We start from the raw sequence: 21,105 nt of genomic DNA, 5'->3' as shown, positions 1-21,105 counted from the left end.
AGCAGTGTACAGAGACAGGGAGGATAGGATGAGGGAAAAATGAAAGTCCAATTATATAAATTTAATATGAATTTATTTTAATAATTTAATAATATGGTAGAAATGCATTAATCCAAAAAAGAAAAGCAATGATGAAAGAATGTGATGTGGTTGGGCAAATAATAATAATGATAATGATAATAATAATAATATTATCATCTATAGCCACAGTCTTCTTGGAGTTTTGGAAAAGGAGAAGAAGTACACTGACCTATACTTGGGACCTTATTGAATGGGAAGAAGAGGAGGTAAGATGTTAAGAAACCAGGAGACAGGGAAACTGGGATAAGTTTCCAGAAAATGAAACATATGAAGCAGAAAATTATTCACTGTCCTTAACATCCAAGCTGGAAGCAGCTAAACACCATTAGGTTTTCCTTTGATTTTTTTTACACAGGATTTCTTATTTCGTGAAGTTAAGACATCATTGATGAAGTAATGTAATTTTTTTCAAAGCACTTCCATGATATTTCTTAAAATTACATTAGTGGAAAATTGTGTTAATTAAAATATAGTTTAGGGTTTATTTGGAAAATAATTTGCATTCTATTTTTTAAAAGTTACTTCTTTTCCAAGACTTGCTATAAAAGTAGGCCAAAATCCAGGAATTTTGTTCCAACTATTGGATGATTTTTTTTTAATTTATGACTTTGATAGGTAGGTAACTTTAGTTTCTCTTACAGGAAACGCTTCGTCCCCAGTTTGAAGCCAAGTATTACAAGATGGAGAGAGTGAATCCCATCAGTGGAAAACCTGAGCCACATCAGCCTTCCTCAGACAAAATCACTCGTCTTCTTGTCTCTATCTCAGGAATATTCTTCATGGTAAAGTACAACCATCAATATCAGAATGTTGTGGAATTCCACATTTAGAAGGAAGTCCTAAGATACCAACTCATTTTGTGACCCTCAGGGTCAAAGCATATCCAATTCAGTACATCTAATACATACTATTAAACAATAGTATCACAGCAAGTCATGGAGTGATTACAAAGAGAGTTTGGGCATATCTTTAAATAAATACTCTTTGGAAGAAACAAAGATCATCTAAGATAAAATGGAAATTATATGAGTTGCCCTGATGAATTAAAACTAAGCATTCCACTTGAAAGTGGAAATTTGAACAGTTTAAATCTTATAACATGTATTTTGACTCTAATGTAACTCAATTCCTTAAAGGAAAAAAATTGAATTTATGTATCCTTTCTTGGAAAAGCAAATTCCTTTAGCTCTGAGGCGGGGGGGTGGGGCACAGTATCTTGGTCTATGGTATTGCTTTTGTTTTGTCAATTATGCAAAATACAGATGTCTTCTCTGGTCTCCCATATTGTAGATTTCTTTGGTGATCACTGCAGTGTTTGCTGTTGTGGTGTATCGCCTAGTTGTCATGGAACAGTTCGCATCATTCAAGTGGAATTTCATCAAACAACACTGGCAGTTTGCAACATCAGCTGCTGCTGTCTGTATCAATTTTGTAATCATTATGGCCCTGAATCTTGTAAGTGTTTACAGTTTTCAAAAGGTTAAAAGACATGGGTAGGGGAGAGGTCTGTGTTTCCTTCATGCTTGGATTGTATTTACAGGAAGACGAAATGAGCCCAACCCACATTTTCATCAATGGCAACTCAGTTTGGTGGAAAAAAATTCATCTATGCGGTTTGGATGATGGGTTTTTTTAAATTAAAATCAATAAACAGTTGTACTGTCTTCCTTGTCCTTTGAGTTTATAGTCTTGATGAGTGAAAATTTCCATTCATTGAGTGTCTGGTGTGTGCTAGAAAAAGTGCTATATTCTTTTCATTCAAATAAGGGATTTTTTGGTTCAAAAAACTGAACCTCAGTGGAGAATCTGTTACAAAAGTATAGGAAAATCTGTTTGAAATAGAAGGCTTGTTACTTCCAAGGCTTCATGTGAAATAGAAAATAGACAGCTACTCCATTTTTCTTTCTCTGGGTCTAAGCATTTTTCTCCTTCCTTCCTCCCTCCCTTCCTTGCTTGCTTCCTTCCTTCCTTCCTTCCTTTTTTTTTCAGTACCTTCCGTTTGCATGTCTGCTCTGTTCTATCAGTAAATGTCTCTTTGCTTAACCATGACCCGTCTTTCTTTCATGCTGTGGTATTGCAATGATTTTGTTACCTTCTTTGGTTCTAACTATGCGACCATGTTGGTTTCTATAGCCTATTTAACTGAGATCATCCAGTATTTCAATGTACAAATTTTTCAGAGAGAGCTTCTGATCACATACACTGATTGACTCGTGAACTCTAGGGCTGAGAGGGCATTATTGTGTCTACATAGGCCCACATCTTCAGCAACTCTATGGGTGGGATCCTATTTTCTCTGAAGACAAGAGGCATTGATTGGCACATTTAGGGTAATAATCTCTTTCCTTTAATTCTTCCAACAATGCCACAAGGCCAGTATCTGGAAAGCTTAAATAACTTGCCTCAAATCAGACATACACTAAGTGTTAATGCTGGTATATTTACATCATGCAATGTCTGAAGATAGCTAAGCAATACACAAATAATGATGTTTATATTATGTACAAGTAATGTGCATTTGGGTCTATATGTGGATTGACACTGATGTTACATGTGTAGCCTGGACAGTGCTAGGACCATTTAAAATAATCAGAAAAGTGAAAAGTCACTGTGGTAAATGTTTTAACGCAAGGATGATAGTTAATATCTCCTACTGGACTCTGCTTTCTTCAGATTTGTTTTGCTCTGTAGAAGGAAACTACTGTTCGCAGTATCTCCAAGTAAACCACACAATATTTTAAATTTATGTCCTTGACTCATAGATTAAAGTAAATAAGAAACATTGAAAAAATATAATACAAGGATGGGTTGGCATGGCTGGTAGTGTGTGTAAGGTACTATAGGTTGCACATTACACAAAGTCCCCACATTGATGGGGGAGCCATTCACAGAATAGATATTGTAGATTTTTATATTTCATGATTATACTCTTCTGGTAGATTGTGAAAGATCTTGTTTCTAACAAAATCAATTGTTTATGACAATTTTCCACTAAACAGAGGTTATTGGGGTTGGCTTCATTATCTGAGGAAAGGAGGCTAAATAGTTGATGTGTTTATTTCTAGGTAACAATAGCAATCAACCAGTCTGATCTTAAATGGACTCAATTTCTTATCCATAGTCGGCTGGTTGACATAAAAATGACTGGTCATAGTCCTGCTATCTAGGATCTTATAGTCTCGTGGAGACATAGGACGCAATGAGGAATGAATGCATCATAGTTGAAGCACAAAATGCTCTGAGTAAAATGGGAAAGAAGCTATCAATTGTATGTGAAATGGGGAGGGGGAGTCATGATGATGTATCAGAAGACTCAAAGCAAAGAGGAAAGGGTACTTTGATGAGCCAAGAAAGAGCAGAAAGTGGACTGTCGTGTGAGGAAATTTAACCCACAAATGTACAGAACCACAGAAGTGCATGTTCTTTGTCCTAAGGAAATGGTGAGGAGTGTCTATAAAACATAAATTTATGGGAGAATGAGGAAAAAGAGATTAGAAAAGTAAATTAGTGCTTCACTGTGGAGATCTGGAATACCATGTAAAGAATTTGGACATCATTTTTTTTTCCTTATAGGCAGTGGGGAGCCAATATAATAATATTATTATTAATATAATATATTAATATAAAATAAAATATATAATATATTTGTATATTTTAAAATATATTTTATTTTAAAAATATATCTGATAAAGGTAGTATCAAAAATCAAACTAAAGAGCAATTATAGCTACACAGGTAAAAATCCCAAGTACACAGAAAAATGTTCTCAGGAGCTCTACACTCAGCGTGGAGTCTCCTTGTCCCTCTCCCTCTGCTCCTCCCCTGTCCCCTGCTTGCGTGTTCTGTCTCTCAAATAAATAAATACATAAAATCTTTTTTAAAAAATTAAAAAAATGTTATCAGGAGTTATCTCTGCAAAGTATAGGTGATTTTTCTTTACATATTAAACATGTAGTTTGCATTTTCAAATTTTTTACAATAAGCCCATATACCATTTAAAACTAGTAAAAGGTAAACATTTGATATTAATTTCTGATATTTTAAAGAAATCAATGATGGCAGTCCAAGATTTGTGTAGAAGGATAGGATTTTTATTGTATTATTACTTAGAGTAGTAAAAATTGGTGAGAGACCCCCTAAATGAACAACTATAAGAGAATATTAATTTAAATTCTATATAATGGAGCATCATGTACCCAATTAAAATGCTACTCTAACATTATTTAAGGACATGACATGCAGTTATGTAATAAGGATATATAACTACACTTGATTCCCATTGGAACACATCTGCATTTTGAAACTATAAGGAGTAACAATAAAATGTTAACAGTGGTTATCTCTCAGTAGTGGGATACTATTTGATTTAATGTAACTTTTTTGGGTTCTTTCAAATATTTATCTCTATATGTAGACTTTGATTTATAATCAGAAAAAAATAACCTTTACTTTTAAAACATTCTACCATGATATAAAGTTCGGAATAAATTAGAAATGGAATGTACTTTATTTTTACTCTATATATGAGTCAGCCATATAACCACAGCCACCAAGATGGCAACTTTGGCTCACTTTTTAAATTTGGTCTTTCACCAAGTAGAGAAAAGGTTTATCAGTGGGCAAGCAGCATGCCTGAACTCTCTCTCTCTCTCTCTCTCTCTCTCTCTCTCTCTCTCTCACACACACACACACACACACACACACACACACACACACTATTCCTACGTGAGCCCTCTCCCTTCCCCTGCCCTCCTAATACTGCCCAGGCTCTCATCACTTTGTGGTGCCAGTTGCTCAACTTAATGTCCTGATCAAAAACAGTGGACATTGGATGCAGGCAAAGCAAAGATTTGCTCTTGATCTGTGTGATCCTGGCCATACCATATAATAGCTTTGAGTTTTAAGTTTTTTGATCTTTCATATGAGGGTGATAAAACTAATGCATAGGGGTACTGAAAGATTAAATGAGATCCTCTAACAAATAAATGGTGCTCAATAAATGTTAACCTTTTTCCTATTTGCTTCTTTTCAATTTTTAAAAATTATTTCTCTTTAAAAGCCTCCTATTCTCTTTCTTGCAAAATACCAACATTTTCTTTATTTTTTTTGCTTTCTCTTCATCTTTAAATCATAGAATTTATTTATTAACCTTCAGTCCCAGTTATCAAAATGCCAATTATCATTTCTTTGTTCTGTCTGAATTCTTCAGACCACATCTGCATTTATTTATAATTTCTTCATTGTTTTTTCTTTAATTGTTACCTGTTGCCCATTTATAAATTTTTAAATACTCAGAGTTGTCTGTAGAAAGAGAATCACATCTAAGATGTTGTTTATGTCTTTTGATCAAATTTATGTCTAAACTATAAGAAAATTTGAAATATTTAATTAGTTCTTGCAAAAATCATACCATCGTGCTAATTTTCAGTAGTCTTACTTGTTTTTATAATGTATTTTCTTCTTTCTGAAATTTACTATTTTTATCTGTTTTAGTTTTGCATTATAAAATCAATACATTGTTATATAAAGCACTAACAGTATAAAAACATTAAAAATATTAAGAAAAGTCACTATTTTCTACCCAAAATGCCACTCATGTCCCTTCCTATCATAAACTAATTGTACCCATTGGAGGTAATCAATGTTAATGGTTTCATGTCTATTTTTTCCTCTCGCTATCAATTATTAGTGTCTTCAGAAGAGTACCCTGTGTTCCTGGGTTTGACAATTTGTTCCAAAGAACTCCTGATCTTGAAAAACATCTTAAGTGAATTATGAACTAGCCTAATATTTTTGAAGATGGAAAGTATTTCATAGGGAAATGAAGAAACCAAATGTGTTTTAATTAACTTTTGCTTGGGAAGGCAAGCATGACAACTCTGGGAACAGAACCTCCCGGTCCAGGGAAGTAGCTATCTTTTCACTTAAGCTGAAGAACATGTCATGATCAGAACCTGTAATTGAATAAAACAGGAGCTTTCACCTTTCTTACATTTCCTTACCAAAGGATTCTTTTTATTTTCACTGATAATACAAAAAATTGAAATTTGACTGAAGTTTCCCTTGGTGTACCAGATTCCAATTTCATATTATTCCAGTTGCTTCTTAATCACCAGTCCCTTAAACTCTGACTCTGCCTCATTTCCAATCCCCATCCTCAGTTACCACCCCTTCCCTAGAATCACAGTGAACCCATTCGTACAGTCTTCTCTCTCATAAGCTTCAGATACAGCTTCCTCTAAGTCTGTATATTTAATGAGGCTCAATATATTCCTTCTTCCAAAGTACTGCTTTTTACAGAAAACAAAGGCTGAACTAGATGGAGTGAATCTCCCAATTGTAGAAATAAGACTTCTGGAAGCAGATGAGGATAGAATTATTTTTGTCATAAAAACAATCTTTTGGGCGCCTGGGTGGCTCAGATGGTTAAGTGTCTGCCTTCGGCTCAGGTCATGATCCTGGGGTCCTGGGATCGAGTCCCACATCGGGAACCTGCTTCTCCCTCTGCTTCTCTCTCTCTCTCTTCCTCTGTCTCTCATTAATAAATAAAATCTTAAAAAAAAAATCTTTTGAGGTCCTCAAAATCCCACTACGTCTACTTAATTAAATACAAGAGCCCATGTAACTGCCTAGTGCTATAACTCATCTGTTGTTCCTGATAGAAGATAAGACTGACTTTCTTTTCTCTAAATGTTTATTTCTACTTGTTGGGAATTTTGACATAAAGATTTAGAGATTGTTGAAAGTAGAATCAGCCACAAAACTTCTCCTTTGCCCTTGCAACTAATTTAGGAAAAGATTCTTAAATGGATTTTAGCATAAAGGAAGTGAACTACACAGCCAACTCAACAAATGTGAAAAGAATGTTATATTCCTCAGATTTAATCAGTGTGTAAAACCTTAATGCCCTTCTGAATTTATGTATTCCCTTCCTACTCAGGATGTTAAGGCATGTCACAGATTATTAAACAGCCCGTCTGGTTTACCTGAACCCACAGGATTAATTTAAGATCTTAATCAGATAAACATAGATTAAAACTATTAATATCAAAATGCCAAGTCTTTAAAAAAATTATACCACCAAAATGATTGACCTAGAATACCAAATGCTACTTCTTGTTATTTTCAGCACATAAAAATGTGCTTTTGTTTCTTAATAGCTAGACTTTGTGATCCCTGTCCTACCATATTCTCCAAATGAGGGTTTGGCCCCAGTCAAAATATTCTATTAATCTAATAGGCTTTTCAGCTATAATCCATACGCATGAAATTATGACATTTAGGCATGGCAAAATAGTTTCAGTTAGCCAAACACTTTTTTAAATCAGGAACTTTAAATATTTAAAGTACACAGCCAGAATTTTACATCATTCATTCATTTCTTTTGTCTCTTTCATCACATCGGTGATTGTTGTGAATTTTGCTTCTACAACATCTCTCTTATCTATTCCCTACTCATCATTTCACTTCCTTAGTTCAGCTACTTATCATTTCTAGCTTGGACCATTGCAGTAGCCTTCTAACTGGTGAGTCTTCCTGTCTTTTTCAACTCGTCTCAGCTCCCTTGCACGCTGCTCTTAGAAGGATCTTTCTGGGGCACCTAGGTGCCTCAGTGGGTTAAGCATCGACTTTTGATCTGGGCTCAGGTCATGATCTCAGGGTCATGGGATCAAGCCCCCAGTTGGGCTTCATGCTCAGTGGGGAGTCTGCTTGAGATTCTCTCTGTCTCCCTCTGCCCCTCCTGCTTGTGCTCTCTTTATGATAAATAAATAATTTTTTTTTAAAAAAGAAGGATCTTTCTAAATCACAGATCTGATCATTTTATTTTGTACTTGAAAGTGCTTAATGGGTTCCAATTGCATCTGATATAAATTCCAAATTCATTAGCAAGGCACGGTGGCCTGTTATTTAAAGCCAGTTTTCCTTTCTTGTCTTGTTTAAAGTTGGATCTCCCTCCCTCCCTCTCACACTCTGCACTCCAGCCTATAAAGTCCCTTTTGCTTGCTCCCTGGCATCCTGCTTTTTCACAGCTCTGTCTTGGTCCACAGTACTTCCTCTATTTGCCTTTTTTTTTTTTCCTTTTATCTCCTTGGAGGCGATTTCTTTATCTTCGAAAATTCCAGTAAAGGATCACTTGCTCCATGAAGTTTTTTCTCAATCCCATATGTAGAATCGAATAATCTGTTCTTTGTGTTTATTCTTCTCACAAGGTGCTTGGACATGCCTAGTCTTCCTCCTTATCGGACTCCCCTGATGGAATTAAACACTCCGTCTTGTGAATGCTCTTTGTTACAGTGCTTGGGGCATGCCTTGTCTCCCACTCCCAGGGTGTAAGCTCCTGACAGCAGGGCCTCCTCACTTCTGTGTCCCCAGGTCTTTGCCTATGCCTAAAAGACATTTAGAATATATTCTAAATTTTAAATATTTTATTCTCCAAATTTCCTAGCATCTTGAATATTATTCACATTGCAAAGATCTTAGCCTCTTGAATAATTGTTCAAAATTATTTTTGGTGATGGAATTCTATTTTCAGTGTCTTTCACATTTGCAGCACTTGTGATTTTTAAACTAATAATTAAAGAATATGCATCCTCTAAGCTTTCAAAACAAATGGATCATGGTATCCCTAAATAAATATTCGACTTGGGATAAAATATATGGGTGAAAATAATGAAAATTTGATTACAAGTCTATTTTACAGATCATGAAAGTAACTTAAAGATTGTTTCCTGTACTTAATATGCCTCAAATCACCTGGAACACTTGAAAAACTAGAGATCCCTGAGTCCCATTCAGAATCTCCTTTGTGGAGCTGGGAAATCTGTATATAAAACAAAACAAAAAATATTCTCCAAGTGATTCTGATCCAGTCCGTCCCTAAAATAGCATTAGGAAATTACTGATTTAAGAGATCTGAGGTAAATTTGATACACAGCCAAGATCAGAAGTTACATTTTCAAAGATAAATCGCAAGTAATTTAACAATGATTAAAACTTCACTTTGTTTTTTTAACACCTCTTCCCAGACACATAGCTAAAATTCTACACAATTTGAAAGCAGGAATTCCTCTTCACTAATCCCATACTTTTTTTCCTTTATGTTGTTGCCCCTGAAAATGCATACTACTTAAAGCTGCCATAAACAGCACAGTTAATGTCAGGTGATAGTTCCAAGATTTTAATGAAATTTAAAAATATACAATTATTCCAAAATGTATATTCCCGTTGCTTGACAATCAAACCTTAATAATTAACGAATAGGTAGGTTGCAAAAGCATGACAGCTGTCTGGTTTCATGAATACCATGTAATTTTAAAGAAAAAAATAGAAACATCACAGAAGTACTCTTGTAGTTTGAAATATCTGGGATTAAGCCAATTAAACCACTTCAACATTGTTAACAAAAGAATGAACTCATGGGGCACCTGGCTGGCTCAGTTGGTTAAGCGTCTGACTCTTGGTTTCAGCTTAGCTCTTGATCTCATGGGTAGTGAGCTCCAGCTGGCATTGGGCTCCGTGCTCAGCTGGGAGTCTGCTTGATAATTCTCTCCCTCTGCCTCTCACCCCCTCTCTAAAATGAATTTAAAAAAAAAAAAGGATGAACTCCTTTTGGTATTCCTCTTTCATTTTTTTTTCAAAGATTTTATTTATTTGAGAGAGAGAAAGCACTAGAAGAGGGGCAGAGGGAGAAGCAGACTCCCCACGGAGCAGGGAGCCCCATGCGGGGCTCAATCGCAGGACCGTGAGATCATGATCTGAGCCAGAGGCAGACGCTTAACCGGCTGAGCCACCCAGGTTCCCCTCCTCTTCCCGCTTCTCATTTTTAAACCCCCTGTACCATGTGTACTCTATAGCCAAAAAAAAAAGGCAGCTCTAACTACATTTGAATGAAGTACTCCATGATGGTTCTGAACTTTTTCACATTAGTGATTTATTTCCATCTCTGTGCTCAAATGCTACCCTCTCAGAGAGGCTTTTCTGAGTACACTACAAAGTAAATACTCCGTGCCCACCGCCCTTCTCTACGCACAACAGCCTGTTGTATTTTCCCTTTTCTGACCAATTACGTAATTGTCATTTGTCTCTAACCACTGGAATTTAAGTTCCATAAAGTAGAGACTGTGTCTGTCCGTTCACTATGTGGCCCATTAGAAAGTCCAAATGAATATTTTTACATAATTAATACATATGACTAAGAATTTCAGCTTACTGAATGCACTAGTGAGTGATGTTTAAAAGTATAGGTTCTGGGCGCCTGGGTGGCTCAGTAGGTTGAGCGTCTGCCTTCGGTTCAGGTCATGATCCCAGGGCCCTGGGATCGAGTCCCTTCTCCATCTGCCTCTGCCTCTCTCTCTCTCTGTCTCTCATGAATAAATAAATAAAAATCTTTTAAAAAAAAAGTAGAGGTTCCCCAACATGAGATATAGATATATAGTTATATAATGTACATTTATAGTGTAGTGACCACAACCGTCCCTGAACTGCCCCCCCTTATTCTCTCCTCCCCCAAATACATATCCATTTCCCACCTCACACACACACACACACACACACACACACACACACACACAGCCTGTGATTGCTGTCATACACAGTGGATATGTGAATATATCCAATATACAGTGGATATATCTAAATTATGGTTTCTTGCTACATTTTGTGGTTTGGGAGTCAACAAGTCAACCTGCATGGGTTGATTTTGTAGTTCATCATCATCATGATGGTGCCAGTTAGCTAGTATCTGAACCTTAGATGATGCAGATTCTCAAGTCTCCCAGAAAGTTTCCCAAAAGCAGTATTTCCAGGGGTGATACAGCATTTTTTGTGTGATTTATAACATTGTTCTAAAGGATATTGTAATCCATTGGAGCATCAGCTGTAGATACTTCCATCACAGGCATGCAGATGGTTCTATGTGCTAAGAATTAGGACAAAAATCTGAAATGGTTTATGTGACAAGGCATAGCATAAATGGTATAAGAGAGCCATGATAGCAAATCCTGACTTTGCTACGAGTTTAGTAGTGTTACCTTTCGCAAGGTACTTGACGTTCTAAACAATGGTTTTCTGTTCTGTAAAATGGGGATAATTATACCTACATGATAAAATTGTTGTAAGGACTAAATTAAATAATAGTATATATAAAGCAACTGCTTGCCACCAGCTAAATAGTTGAAATGGCAGTTATTTAAGTAAAACTTTTCATTCCTCATGAGGGCACTCAATTTGGTGCTAGAAGTACAGTACTACTCAAGTACTATTTGTTGATTTGTTAATCTATCCTATTATACTCCTTGGAGACCCTTCTGTAATCATCTTACTTAACAAATAGGGCATGGGAAAGAACATGTTACAATCAAGACAGTTTTGGTGCTCATGAATTCAAGGTAACCTTGTTATAAAATTTGAAAATGGCAGTTTGTGTGTATAGTTAAAAATAACAATAGCAACAACAAACTGCATAAGAGGTAGAATGAGACTATTTATATTCAACATAATCTTTCTGTCTCAAGATAACTTTTTAGAGGAAGAGGTAGGTTTAAATCATGGCTAAGATGAATAATCATAATAGTTTTATTGAAAGAAGGTGAACAACTTTTAGAGTGTCCAGATACCTATTTTTAATTTTGCATGCCAACAGGCAGAGTTACTGGAATTTGTAATATAAAGAATAATTTGTTGAATTGTGGGGTTAGTTATATTTACATGCACACACATATACCCACAAAGCCACAAACACATACTATCCTTCTGTCTGTAACAGATTTGTCTTCCCAACTAGGTTTACTTGGAATTTTGTGAAATATGTTTCTTTTTCTTAAGTCTGTATCAGTGGTGGGTTGAGTAGTAGGGGCAGGGGAGAAGGTGGCAGAATGTGAAAAATTTCACCATAAAACTATCATGCATGTGACTGACTTACAGATTCAATGTACTTGACTTAACCAGTCTTGTTTTAAATAACCACCAAACCACTCTTGTTCTTTAGGAATGCAAACTATCACACTATGTTCATCTTAGTTTGGAAAATTCTTTGTCAATAGTAAAGAATTCAGACTTTCACTCATCCTTCCAGCATAGTAAAAAGTACATATAATTTAGTGATCAAATCCAATGTCAGCCATTGATTAGTTGAATGGCTTTTGTTACAAAAAAATTTTGTTTTTTAAAGTCCAATTTCCTTGATTTGTAAAATGGAAATAAAGATAGCTACCCCAAAAGACTTACTCTTACAGAAATCAAGTGTGTCTATATATATATATATATATATATATATGTATATATATATATATATGTATATATATACATATTTAAAACATGTTTATATCACATGCATTTAGTTTGTATATATATGTAAAGCACCACATAGTAAGGTTTAAAACATGCTCTGCTTAATTAAAAATGTAGCCACTTTGTAGAATACACTTTAGATGTTTCCTTGAATAGTGTAAATAGCAGCCTTTTCTAGAGGAAAGAATAACATTCACTATTTGTTCTCTCATTACAGGCTTATGAAAAAATTGCTTACCTTCTCACCAACTTAGGTAAGTCCTTCGTTTTTACTTCACTCCTTAGTAAAAGAATAACATATGAGCATATCAGTCTGTAGTTGCTTTATGTACTCTAGCATTTTTAATGTCAACTTCAGTTATGTAAATTGTCAATCAAAATGAAAGACATGCATGGGAAGTTGGAGCAAATTACATAACTATAGAGAGGCAGTGCATGTAGCTACAAAATCTCCTTCCTTGAAATTATTAGCAAACCTAGCTCTCCCTACATGGGAGTGCTTTTTTCCCCCTACCTTTTTAGTTCTTTGGGTTTTTCCCCCAATTTTTATTTTTATCAAAATATTATACTACATGTATATAATTTAAAAGGCAAAATAGTGTTAAGAAATTTATAATTAAGGGTTGCCTGAGTGACACAGTCAGTTATATGTCCCTGAGTTTCAGCTCAGGTCATGATCTCAGGGTCCTGGGATCAAGCCCCACACAGGGCTCCATGCGCAGCATGGAGTCTGCTTGAAATTCTCGCCCTCTCCCTCTACCCCTCCTGCTTGTTCTGTCTCTCTTTCTTTCTCTCTCTCAAATAAATAAATAAAATATTTTTTAAAAAAGAAATTTATAATTAAAACCAGTACTCTGCCACATTACCCATTCTTATTTTCCATTTTCCTGAGAGACTACTCTTTTTTTAATTTTAGCAATTTCTTTTGTTATTTCCTACCGTATTTCTAAATAGCATGTTTTCTCTGACATTCTTGGATTTGTCAGGTTTGGGAAGCTATTGCTTTCCTCTTATAAATGACAAGAACTTAGGTCTTAACACTCCCTACAGCGTTCTGTCCCTGCACACTTTCCCATCTATCACCTGTTATACACACACTCTCTTTCCTCCTTCCAAAGTAGTTATATTCAACAGATTTGAATTTTTAGCCAAATTAATAATTAGTGTTTACATCATTGTTTCTATTTAACTATTTTTATATGTAAGGCATGGTATGTACTATGATTGTTTCCTTTCTTAGACAATCTTTATATTTTCATGAAGCTAATAATAGCACTTTTTTCTTTAATTTTCTACATACTTTCTTAATTTATCCCAAACTTTCTGCCTCAACTCTGAATGGTCTCTAAATGCTTTCAAAGCCATCAGGTATGCTACTAATTTTATTTTCTCCTTAGAGTTCCCCTTCCTGAACCCATTGTTTACTCCACTCTCAAGGGCCTACTGCTTTCTCTCTCCCATGCTCTGGGAATTCCTTTTACCTTTATTTCTCAGTTGGATACCACTCTTTGGACCCTTCTGTCTTCTTTTGTCTTGGCTTAATTTCTTATTTTGCTGCCTGGAAAGTAAATTTCTTGAGACCTTATGTGTCTGAAACTGTCTTTTCTCTATCCTCAAACTTGATTTTTGGTGTCTCGGTTTGGGAAACAAAATTTTGATTACAGAGCAATTTGAGCAGTGATCTTTCATTGTTTGAAAACTCACCAGATCCCAGGCACTGTGCTGGACACTCCTCATGCATTTCGTTTTACTGACATCACAATTCTATGACAGTAGGATCCCTATTTTATGCATTAGAAAATGAAAATAATTAAGTTAAATAAGTAGAATTTAAGCCCAGGTGTGGCAGAGTCCACTTCGTTATGGTGGAATAACTATATCACTCCACTTTTGCTTCCCCTATAATGTGTTTACAAGTACAAGTAATAACAAAAGGAACATTGTGTAGAGGGAAGAACTGGGTCCTAGGTCAGCCTCTGGAAGTAAGTGGTCATATTACTTGGAAATTATGGTGACTATGAGCAAGTTTTCTCTCTCCATTCTTTGTTTGCCTCCTTCCCCCATTGCCCCCGCTCCTTCTCTTCCTTTGGTTCTTCCTCTGTTTTTGTTTTTTGGAGTCTCAGATTTTGTTATTGGTAAAATGAGAATGATAACATTTCCTAAACTATTGTGGATTGGCTGCCTGATATATGACAAGTGTTCAATAAATGGGAATGATCTGTTGCATTGTTCTTAAACCCTGTGAGCTACAGTTTCTGCAGCTGGATAATGAAGCACTTAAACTAGATGTCTGAAAGCTTTCTTCTACCTCTGATTCTCTATATTCATTTGCTTTTAAAGTCTTTCATACCCAGGATGGAAGCAAATCTAAGGAAGTGATTTGGAGGATCATAATAGTAGGAAATATAACAGTTATTTGTGTTAAGTACCAGGAGAACCAAATTTGCCCTTGATATTTGATTTTTCCATCTATAACTCATGACATAGTGCCTATGGATTCATAACAATAATGAATGGACTATATTAATTTAAATTAGCAAAAATATTAATATTTTATTTAAAATGTCATTGTGTATATAGATATAAATAAGTATATATTTAATATTTGAATATAAATACATACATAATAAATATATATGGTATTGTATTCTGTGTAATTTTAGACTGTGCAAATTTGTGTTTCAAATTAGAAATTAGATTTTACTTCCTGGTAGAGGTCATACATTTTTTATTTAAAGGATCTTTTAAACTTTATGTTTCTTGACTTATTTTTTAGCCAAATATTTTATTTTTGAAAGTCACAAAAAAAATCAAAGTTTCAATTCTATTACACTTTTTATGTGAGTAGAAATATATAATATTTGCTCCAAAGTAATTTTTTTCAGTTTGGTTTTATGGTCCAAATAACAAATTATTTAAAATAATGGAGAATCTGTAATATGAATTATCTACAAAAAATGAACATGGATTCCAAGAAACAAATTAAGCCAAACAATTAAGTTTTAGTTTTGTCATACAGAGGTCAATTCAGGAACAAGAGCACATGTATCAAGAAAATAGTAACAAAAAGTCAGATGTTGCCATGTAAACATTAGGCAAAGCAGAATTTAAGATCTGTTTGAGTGGGAAAGAGAGATACATCATACTGATAAACAGTCGGCCAGGTCAGTGTAATAGTCATGATTTCTATACAGCTTTTCATAAACCTTCAAAATATAGAAGGCAAAACATGATAGAAATACCAAAAAACCTGACAAGTCCACAATCAAATATAAGCCAGGATATAACATATTTGAATATCATAACTAATAATCTCTTTAAATATTTATAAACTGTATGCTCAACAAAAAAATATATACTCTTCCCAAACACTTAATACATAGACAAAATATATCCAAGTAATTTGACCACAAATGAAACCAACTTTTTTGCTCCAAAGCAGAAATCACACAGGAACATTTGTGGATCATGATGCAATAAAATTAGAAGTAGAGATCCAAAAACAAACTACACAACGGGGATTTTTTTTTTTAAATCTGTATTCTCAGTTCCAGATAAGTTTTGTACTAAATTTACAAACTGTTTAGAATGAAACAATCATGAAAACACAACCCACCAAAACCCTGGGGGAATGTGGGCTCTCTTGGGTGCTCTCACTAGTACCCACCCACCAGTCAGCCTTAGGGATGCCCCACAGACCCCTGTCACTTCTGGCACATATTGTAGTTGGCCTTGGACTCCCCCAGGACCTATTCCTATTCTGTGACTGGATCATGCACACATTTTGGCCCACATTTTCCTTAAATCAGACCCCATCTGTTTTCTATCTGCCCTGAATTCCTTAATTATATGAAATATATATTAGCTGTGCATACAGATCTTCTATCATTATTTGGATCCTGGGTGGGAGCAGGGGCTACAGTCCACCCTGCCATCTTAGTTCAGTCTCTTGCATCATTTTGTTTTGTTTTAAGAGTCATAGAAACATAAGTAGACAGGTTCTTGAAATCATCTTGCCTAAACTCCTTGTTTCATAAATGTTAAAACTGGTCACAAAAAAAAAAAAAATAAAGAGATCTACCTGAGATTACCAGAAAATTAGGTATAAAGTTGAGATAGGAGCCCAGCTCCTATGACTGAGGTAGTCTTCGTTCCTCTTTACCATTCTACTTCAGTCTGCACAAAATATTCATTCTTCAAAGAACTCTGTGGACAATTTAGGTCCTTATTCAAGCATAGACAGTTTGAGTCAAGGACTGCTCCAATGTACATGGTTATTTCCAAATGACAATAGCAGACAGAATCCTGGAAATCTTTATACATTATTAATAATGGGCATCCTATTTTTGTAGCTGTGGGGAAAGTCTGAAGATTGTATCGTATCGTTGGATCCTTTTATCAACTATGTATGTACCGCAGACATTATCATTCACGTTTTGCAGATGCAGACCCTAGAATTCAGAGACACTGAGTGCCTCGTAGAACTAGTAAATGGCTGAACCAGAACACAAACATGAGGCTTCTGATTCTATCTCCATATTTCTTGTTATTCACCTCCTCTATGTAAACACACCCTGTTTTCCTTTTAGAATATCCTCGAACAGAATCCGAGTGGGAAAACAGTTTTGCTCTGAAGATGTTCCTCTTCCAGTTTGTTAATTTAAATAGTTCTATCTTCTATATTGCTTTCTTCTTGGGAAGGTAAGTCAACTTTATGTTCATCATCTTTGCAGAGTGAAAAAGACTGCCAGCAGTTCCATTTGCCAAGGCAAATCCTTGTCCCCTGCCTTGGAAAACTGCTAACCAGCCTTCCCATGCATTTTCCATCAAAAGACTTAGTACAGTGCTTCCAGTTGCCACTACCAGTTAAAGCTGGCATAAAAAAATAAAACCTATGTACCATGCTTGGGTTGGAGTATGAGTATCTGGTCATCAGTAATGATTTTGTTAAATAAGAAAATGATTTTTGTATAACCCTAGGTTACATTTCCTTAGTGTGGATACTTCTCCTACCTATCATGTTAACATTTTTTCCTATGTTTGCTGCACAAAATGAAAAGAAGCATATTAAACTATGCTTAACACTCCAGCCAATGCCATGGAAACATACTAATGCTAGAACCATTTTAAACTAAAGAATTGAGCACATTAATTAATATTCATTAGCTAGGTCAACAAAACATTAAAGATCTACAGGTGAAAGTGGAAAATTTCCTTTGGTTTTTTGTCTATACTTTCTCACCCCATTGGTGGGGGGGAGAATTGAATTCATACACCAATTTTTCCTTTTTAAGTCAGATACTTTGATGTGTAAGCATGGCCAAAGTCTGCAGTTTGGGGACAAGATGCACCAGTGAATATTTATGTCTACCTACCCGTGCATTAGTGGATGTTCTTCAGTCAACCCCACATAAATGCTAATGAATTAAAATGGCTTTTTACAGATTTGTAGGCCACCCAGGAAATTACAATAAACTCTTTAACCGGTGGAGACTGGAGGAAGTAAGTAACCTTGTAAGGGTGAATGTGGGACTGGGCATGGATATGGGCCAATGACCATGGGAGGGAAGTGGGCGGAAGGAGAGAGAGAGAGAAGGTGGGTACGTTGAATTTCAGGCATGCTGAAGACACATTTTTGATAGAGAGTTCTTATGGGTTCAGAAAGGAAGGAACTACATCTTTCAAACAAAGGATATGAACTTAAAGATTAAACCCGCAAATCCTGACCTCACCTCTTTAATTTTCTACCAAACCCATTTCCTCCATTCACAAAGCTCAGAAATTTAGCTTCAGGGACTTTTCACTTTGGAGGAATTATTATAATCTGTTCCATGGGTTTTTGAACTTTTAAATATGTTAGATTTCCTTTTAAGCAGGGAAACTTCATCCAAAAGAAAGCTTACTTGAAACACCAATCTATAAATATATAGATCTATCTCTTCCAAATCTTATAGTTTTTTAAATTAATTTATAATATGTATGTCGTGAAAACAAAAGGTCTAGTATTGCTAGAGCACAGGGTTAAGCAGATTGTATATTGTCACTGAGACGAACATATGGTTCTCCAAAATGCCAGCCCTTACCTCTAGTCTATGAGCCTACTTCCTCAGACTTTTGCCAACCGAAACATTTTAATTTTTACCAATATAACATCTAAAAGATACCTCCTTTTGATTTCAGCTCCTTTAATTATAAGTGAGATGGAGAATATTTTTCATATGTTTGTTGAATATTTTCTATTCCTGTGGGTATGTGCTACCCTTGCTCATTTCCATTAGACTATTTTTCTCTGTCTTAAAGATTTATAAACTAATAACATTATGCTATAATCTTTCAACTTGCTGCAGATATGTTTCTTGTTTTCTTTTATGTCTTAATTTTGTTTTGATACATTTTTTAAAACTCTATAGCATTTTTAATTTAAAATATCACTGCTGTTAATGACTTCAGGCATTTATATCATGCCAAAAAATGTTTTTCATTCTAGAAATTAAAAAAAAACAAAACTTCACACTTGTACTTTTCACTATTTTTTTAAATATTGATGTCTCTGGTCCATTGGAAGTTTATTTTCGTGTAAAGATTAATCAAGATTCTACCCCCCCACACCAAGTTGGCAGTCACATATTTAATTAATAATACATTTTTTTATCACTCAGCAAAATAAGATTTCAAGATTTATCATATTCTACATCTTGAAATCATGTCTATTTCTGGACTCTGTTCAGTCTCATTGGTCAGATTGCTTATTGCTCCTATAGTTCAAAATTGTTTTAATTATTCTAATGTAAAATCCAATTTAATACATGGTAATATTAGTAATATTAGTAGGAGGTCATAATTTAGAGAGAGGCTAAGAAAAGTTTCGCTGAGAAAAGAGATATTTCCAGTCTCTAAAAAGCTCCCCCAAACTTGGGGGAGTCCTCATTGATATTGTCTCCCTAGAGCCTTCTAGTTGATTGGAATACATGGAGAAAGCCTGAAACTTCCTAAGAATAACATGCTTTACATCATAGAAACCTGAGCTCACCTGCTACCCTTGCTACTTATTAATTCTTTGCCCTTAAGTTAATCCCTCTGAATAGCTGTCTCCTCATCTGTAAACTAGCAGTAGTAATGCTTAGTTTTACAAAGCTGTTTACAGATAAGAGATTATTTGCATAACACAATTAGCACAACCCCTGGACTTTGGAAGGCACTCTATAAATTGTAGCTGATAGTTATCAAAGCTGTCTCACAGCCATCTGGGTCTTACCCTCTTAGGCAAAAACAGATGAAGACGTTCCATAATTTCAGACCTCCAGAAAGTCCCCAAATCAAACTTGCAGTTTTCACTCATAGCCCAGAAGTATGACTATATCTGCTAAAAGGCTGTCATCTACTTGGTTTGGGACCCAATCAGGAATGTTCACCTGGAATTAGCAAGGGTAGTGTGGGGAACAGGCAGGTGGATCTGCATATTGATGCCATTTTAGAAACTGTTGTCACCAATAATTTTGTTTAATTGGATATTTTTACTCTTAAGGGTAAAATTATTGGAAGTCATATTTCTTCTTTGGGAGTCCCAGGGAAATAGTTCTAATACTGGTGTCAGGAAAAATGTTTCATAACCATCCTAGACATTTTCCACAATATATATGGGCATACATAATGGCCATTTTGTATTTTTAAGTGATAAAAGATTTCCAACAAAAGATTATTTATTTTGAAAAAAAATCAGTGAAATGAAAAATGTGGGTTTGTGATAGACCCTAGAAATTCTAGAAGTGTACACATAAATACACATAATGGAAGATAAGAATTGACCGTCAGAATTCAATCATACAAGCATTATTGACACATACTCCCATTCCAGGCCTCTGCTGGGTAATACGGGGGCATACAGATGAAGAAGTCCCTTTCCTTTCTTGATGATGTTAATAGTCTCAAAGAGAAGAACATAACCATATTATGTAACAAGTATTCTGTCTTGGAGTCTGACAGTCTACATTCTAATTCTGCCCCACCCAAATCTTAATATCTCTAAGTCTTTTTTAAATTGTGCTAGGAATAGCTATCTCAGTAGGATTTGTGAGAGGTGGATAGAATTGGATCATGCATGTAAAATCCCTGGCACAGGGGTGCCTGGGTTGCTGAGTCACTTAAGCGTCTGTCTTTGCCTCAGGTCATGATCTCAGGGTTCCAGGATCAAGTCCCACGTCAGGCTCCCTGCTCAGCGGGGAGCCTGCTTCTCCTTCTCCCTCTGCCATCCCCATATACTCTCTGGCTCTCTCCATCTCTGTCAAATAAATAAAATCTTTAAAAAATAAAATAAATCCCTGGCACGAATAATGATAGCTATTATAAAGAAAGCAAAAAGTACTTCAATTTTATTTAAAACATTTATGAACTGGCTATACTGACCTTTCCTCATAGTATATTGTATAATATCTCACATAAATATTTTATGTAAATCTATATAAAAATGTTAATGATTAATATTTAATGAGTGCTTACTATATCCCAGCACCTTCTAGCAATTGTTCCTAACTATTCTGTATATATTAATATAAAAATTCTATTATTACACTCATCTTGCAGATGAGGAAACAGAAATTTAGACAAGTTATATAATTTACCAACAATTATGGAAACATGCTTATAAATTGATGAAGTTGTCAATTAGATTCAGCCAACCTACCGTCAGAGTCTGCACTTTGAACATCATGCTTTCCAGTCACCATTGGAATAGCATAT

General features: G+C 35.2%; 1 protein-coding gene across 3 annotated transcripts in view; it reads left to right on the top strand.

Moving 5' to 3' along the window:
• Positions 1-21,105, top strand: part of ANO3 (anoctamin 3) — a 429,391-nt gene that overhangs the window by 390,285 nt on the left and 18,001 nt on the right. For all 3 annotated transcript variants that reach the window (XM_088017428.1, XM_028117691.1, XM_088017429.1), the window contains 6 exons: positions 205-287; positions 723-863; positions 1,372-1,536; positions 12,587-12,623; positions 16,959-17,070; positions 17,814-17,871. In XM_088017428.1, the coding sequence (XP_087873554.1) occupies positions 205-287; positions 723-863; positions 1,372-1,536; positions 12,587-12,623; positions 16,959-17,070; positions 17,814-17,871 (596 nt within the window). The remainder of the gene's footprint in view (positions 1-204; positions 288-722; positions 864-1,371; positions 1,537-12,586; positions 12,624-16,958; positions 17,071-17,813; positions 17,872-21,105) is intronic.

This window comes from Eumetopias jubatus, unplaced genomic scaffold (genome assembly GCF_037043125.1).
Source record: "Eumetopias jubatus isolate StellerSeaLion01/CBP00866 unplaced genomic scaffold, mEumJub1_p1.0 scaffold_13, whole genome shotgun sequence".
In the NCBI taxonomy this organism is placed as follows: Eukaryota; Metazoa; Chordata; class Mammalia; order Carnivora; family Otariidae; genus Eumetopias; species Eumetopias jubatus.
This window is presented reverse-complemented; position numbering and strand designations above follow the sequence as displayed.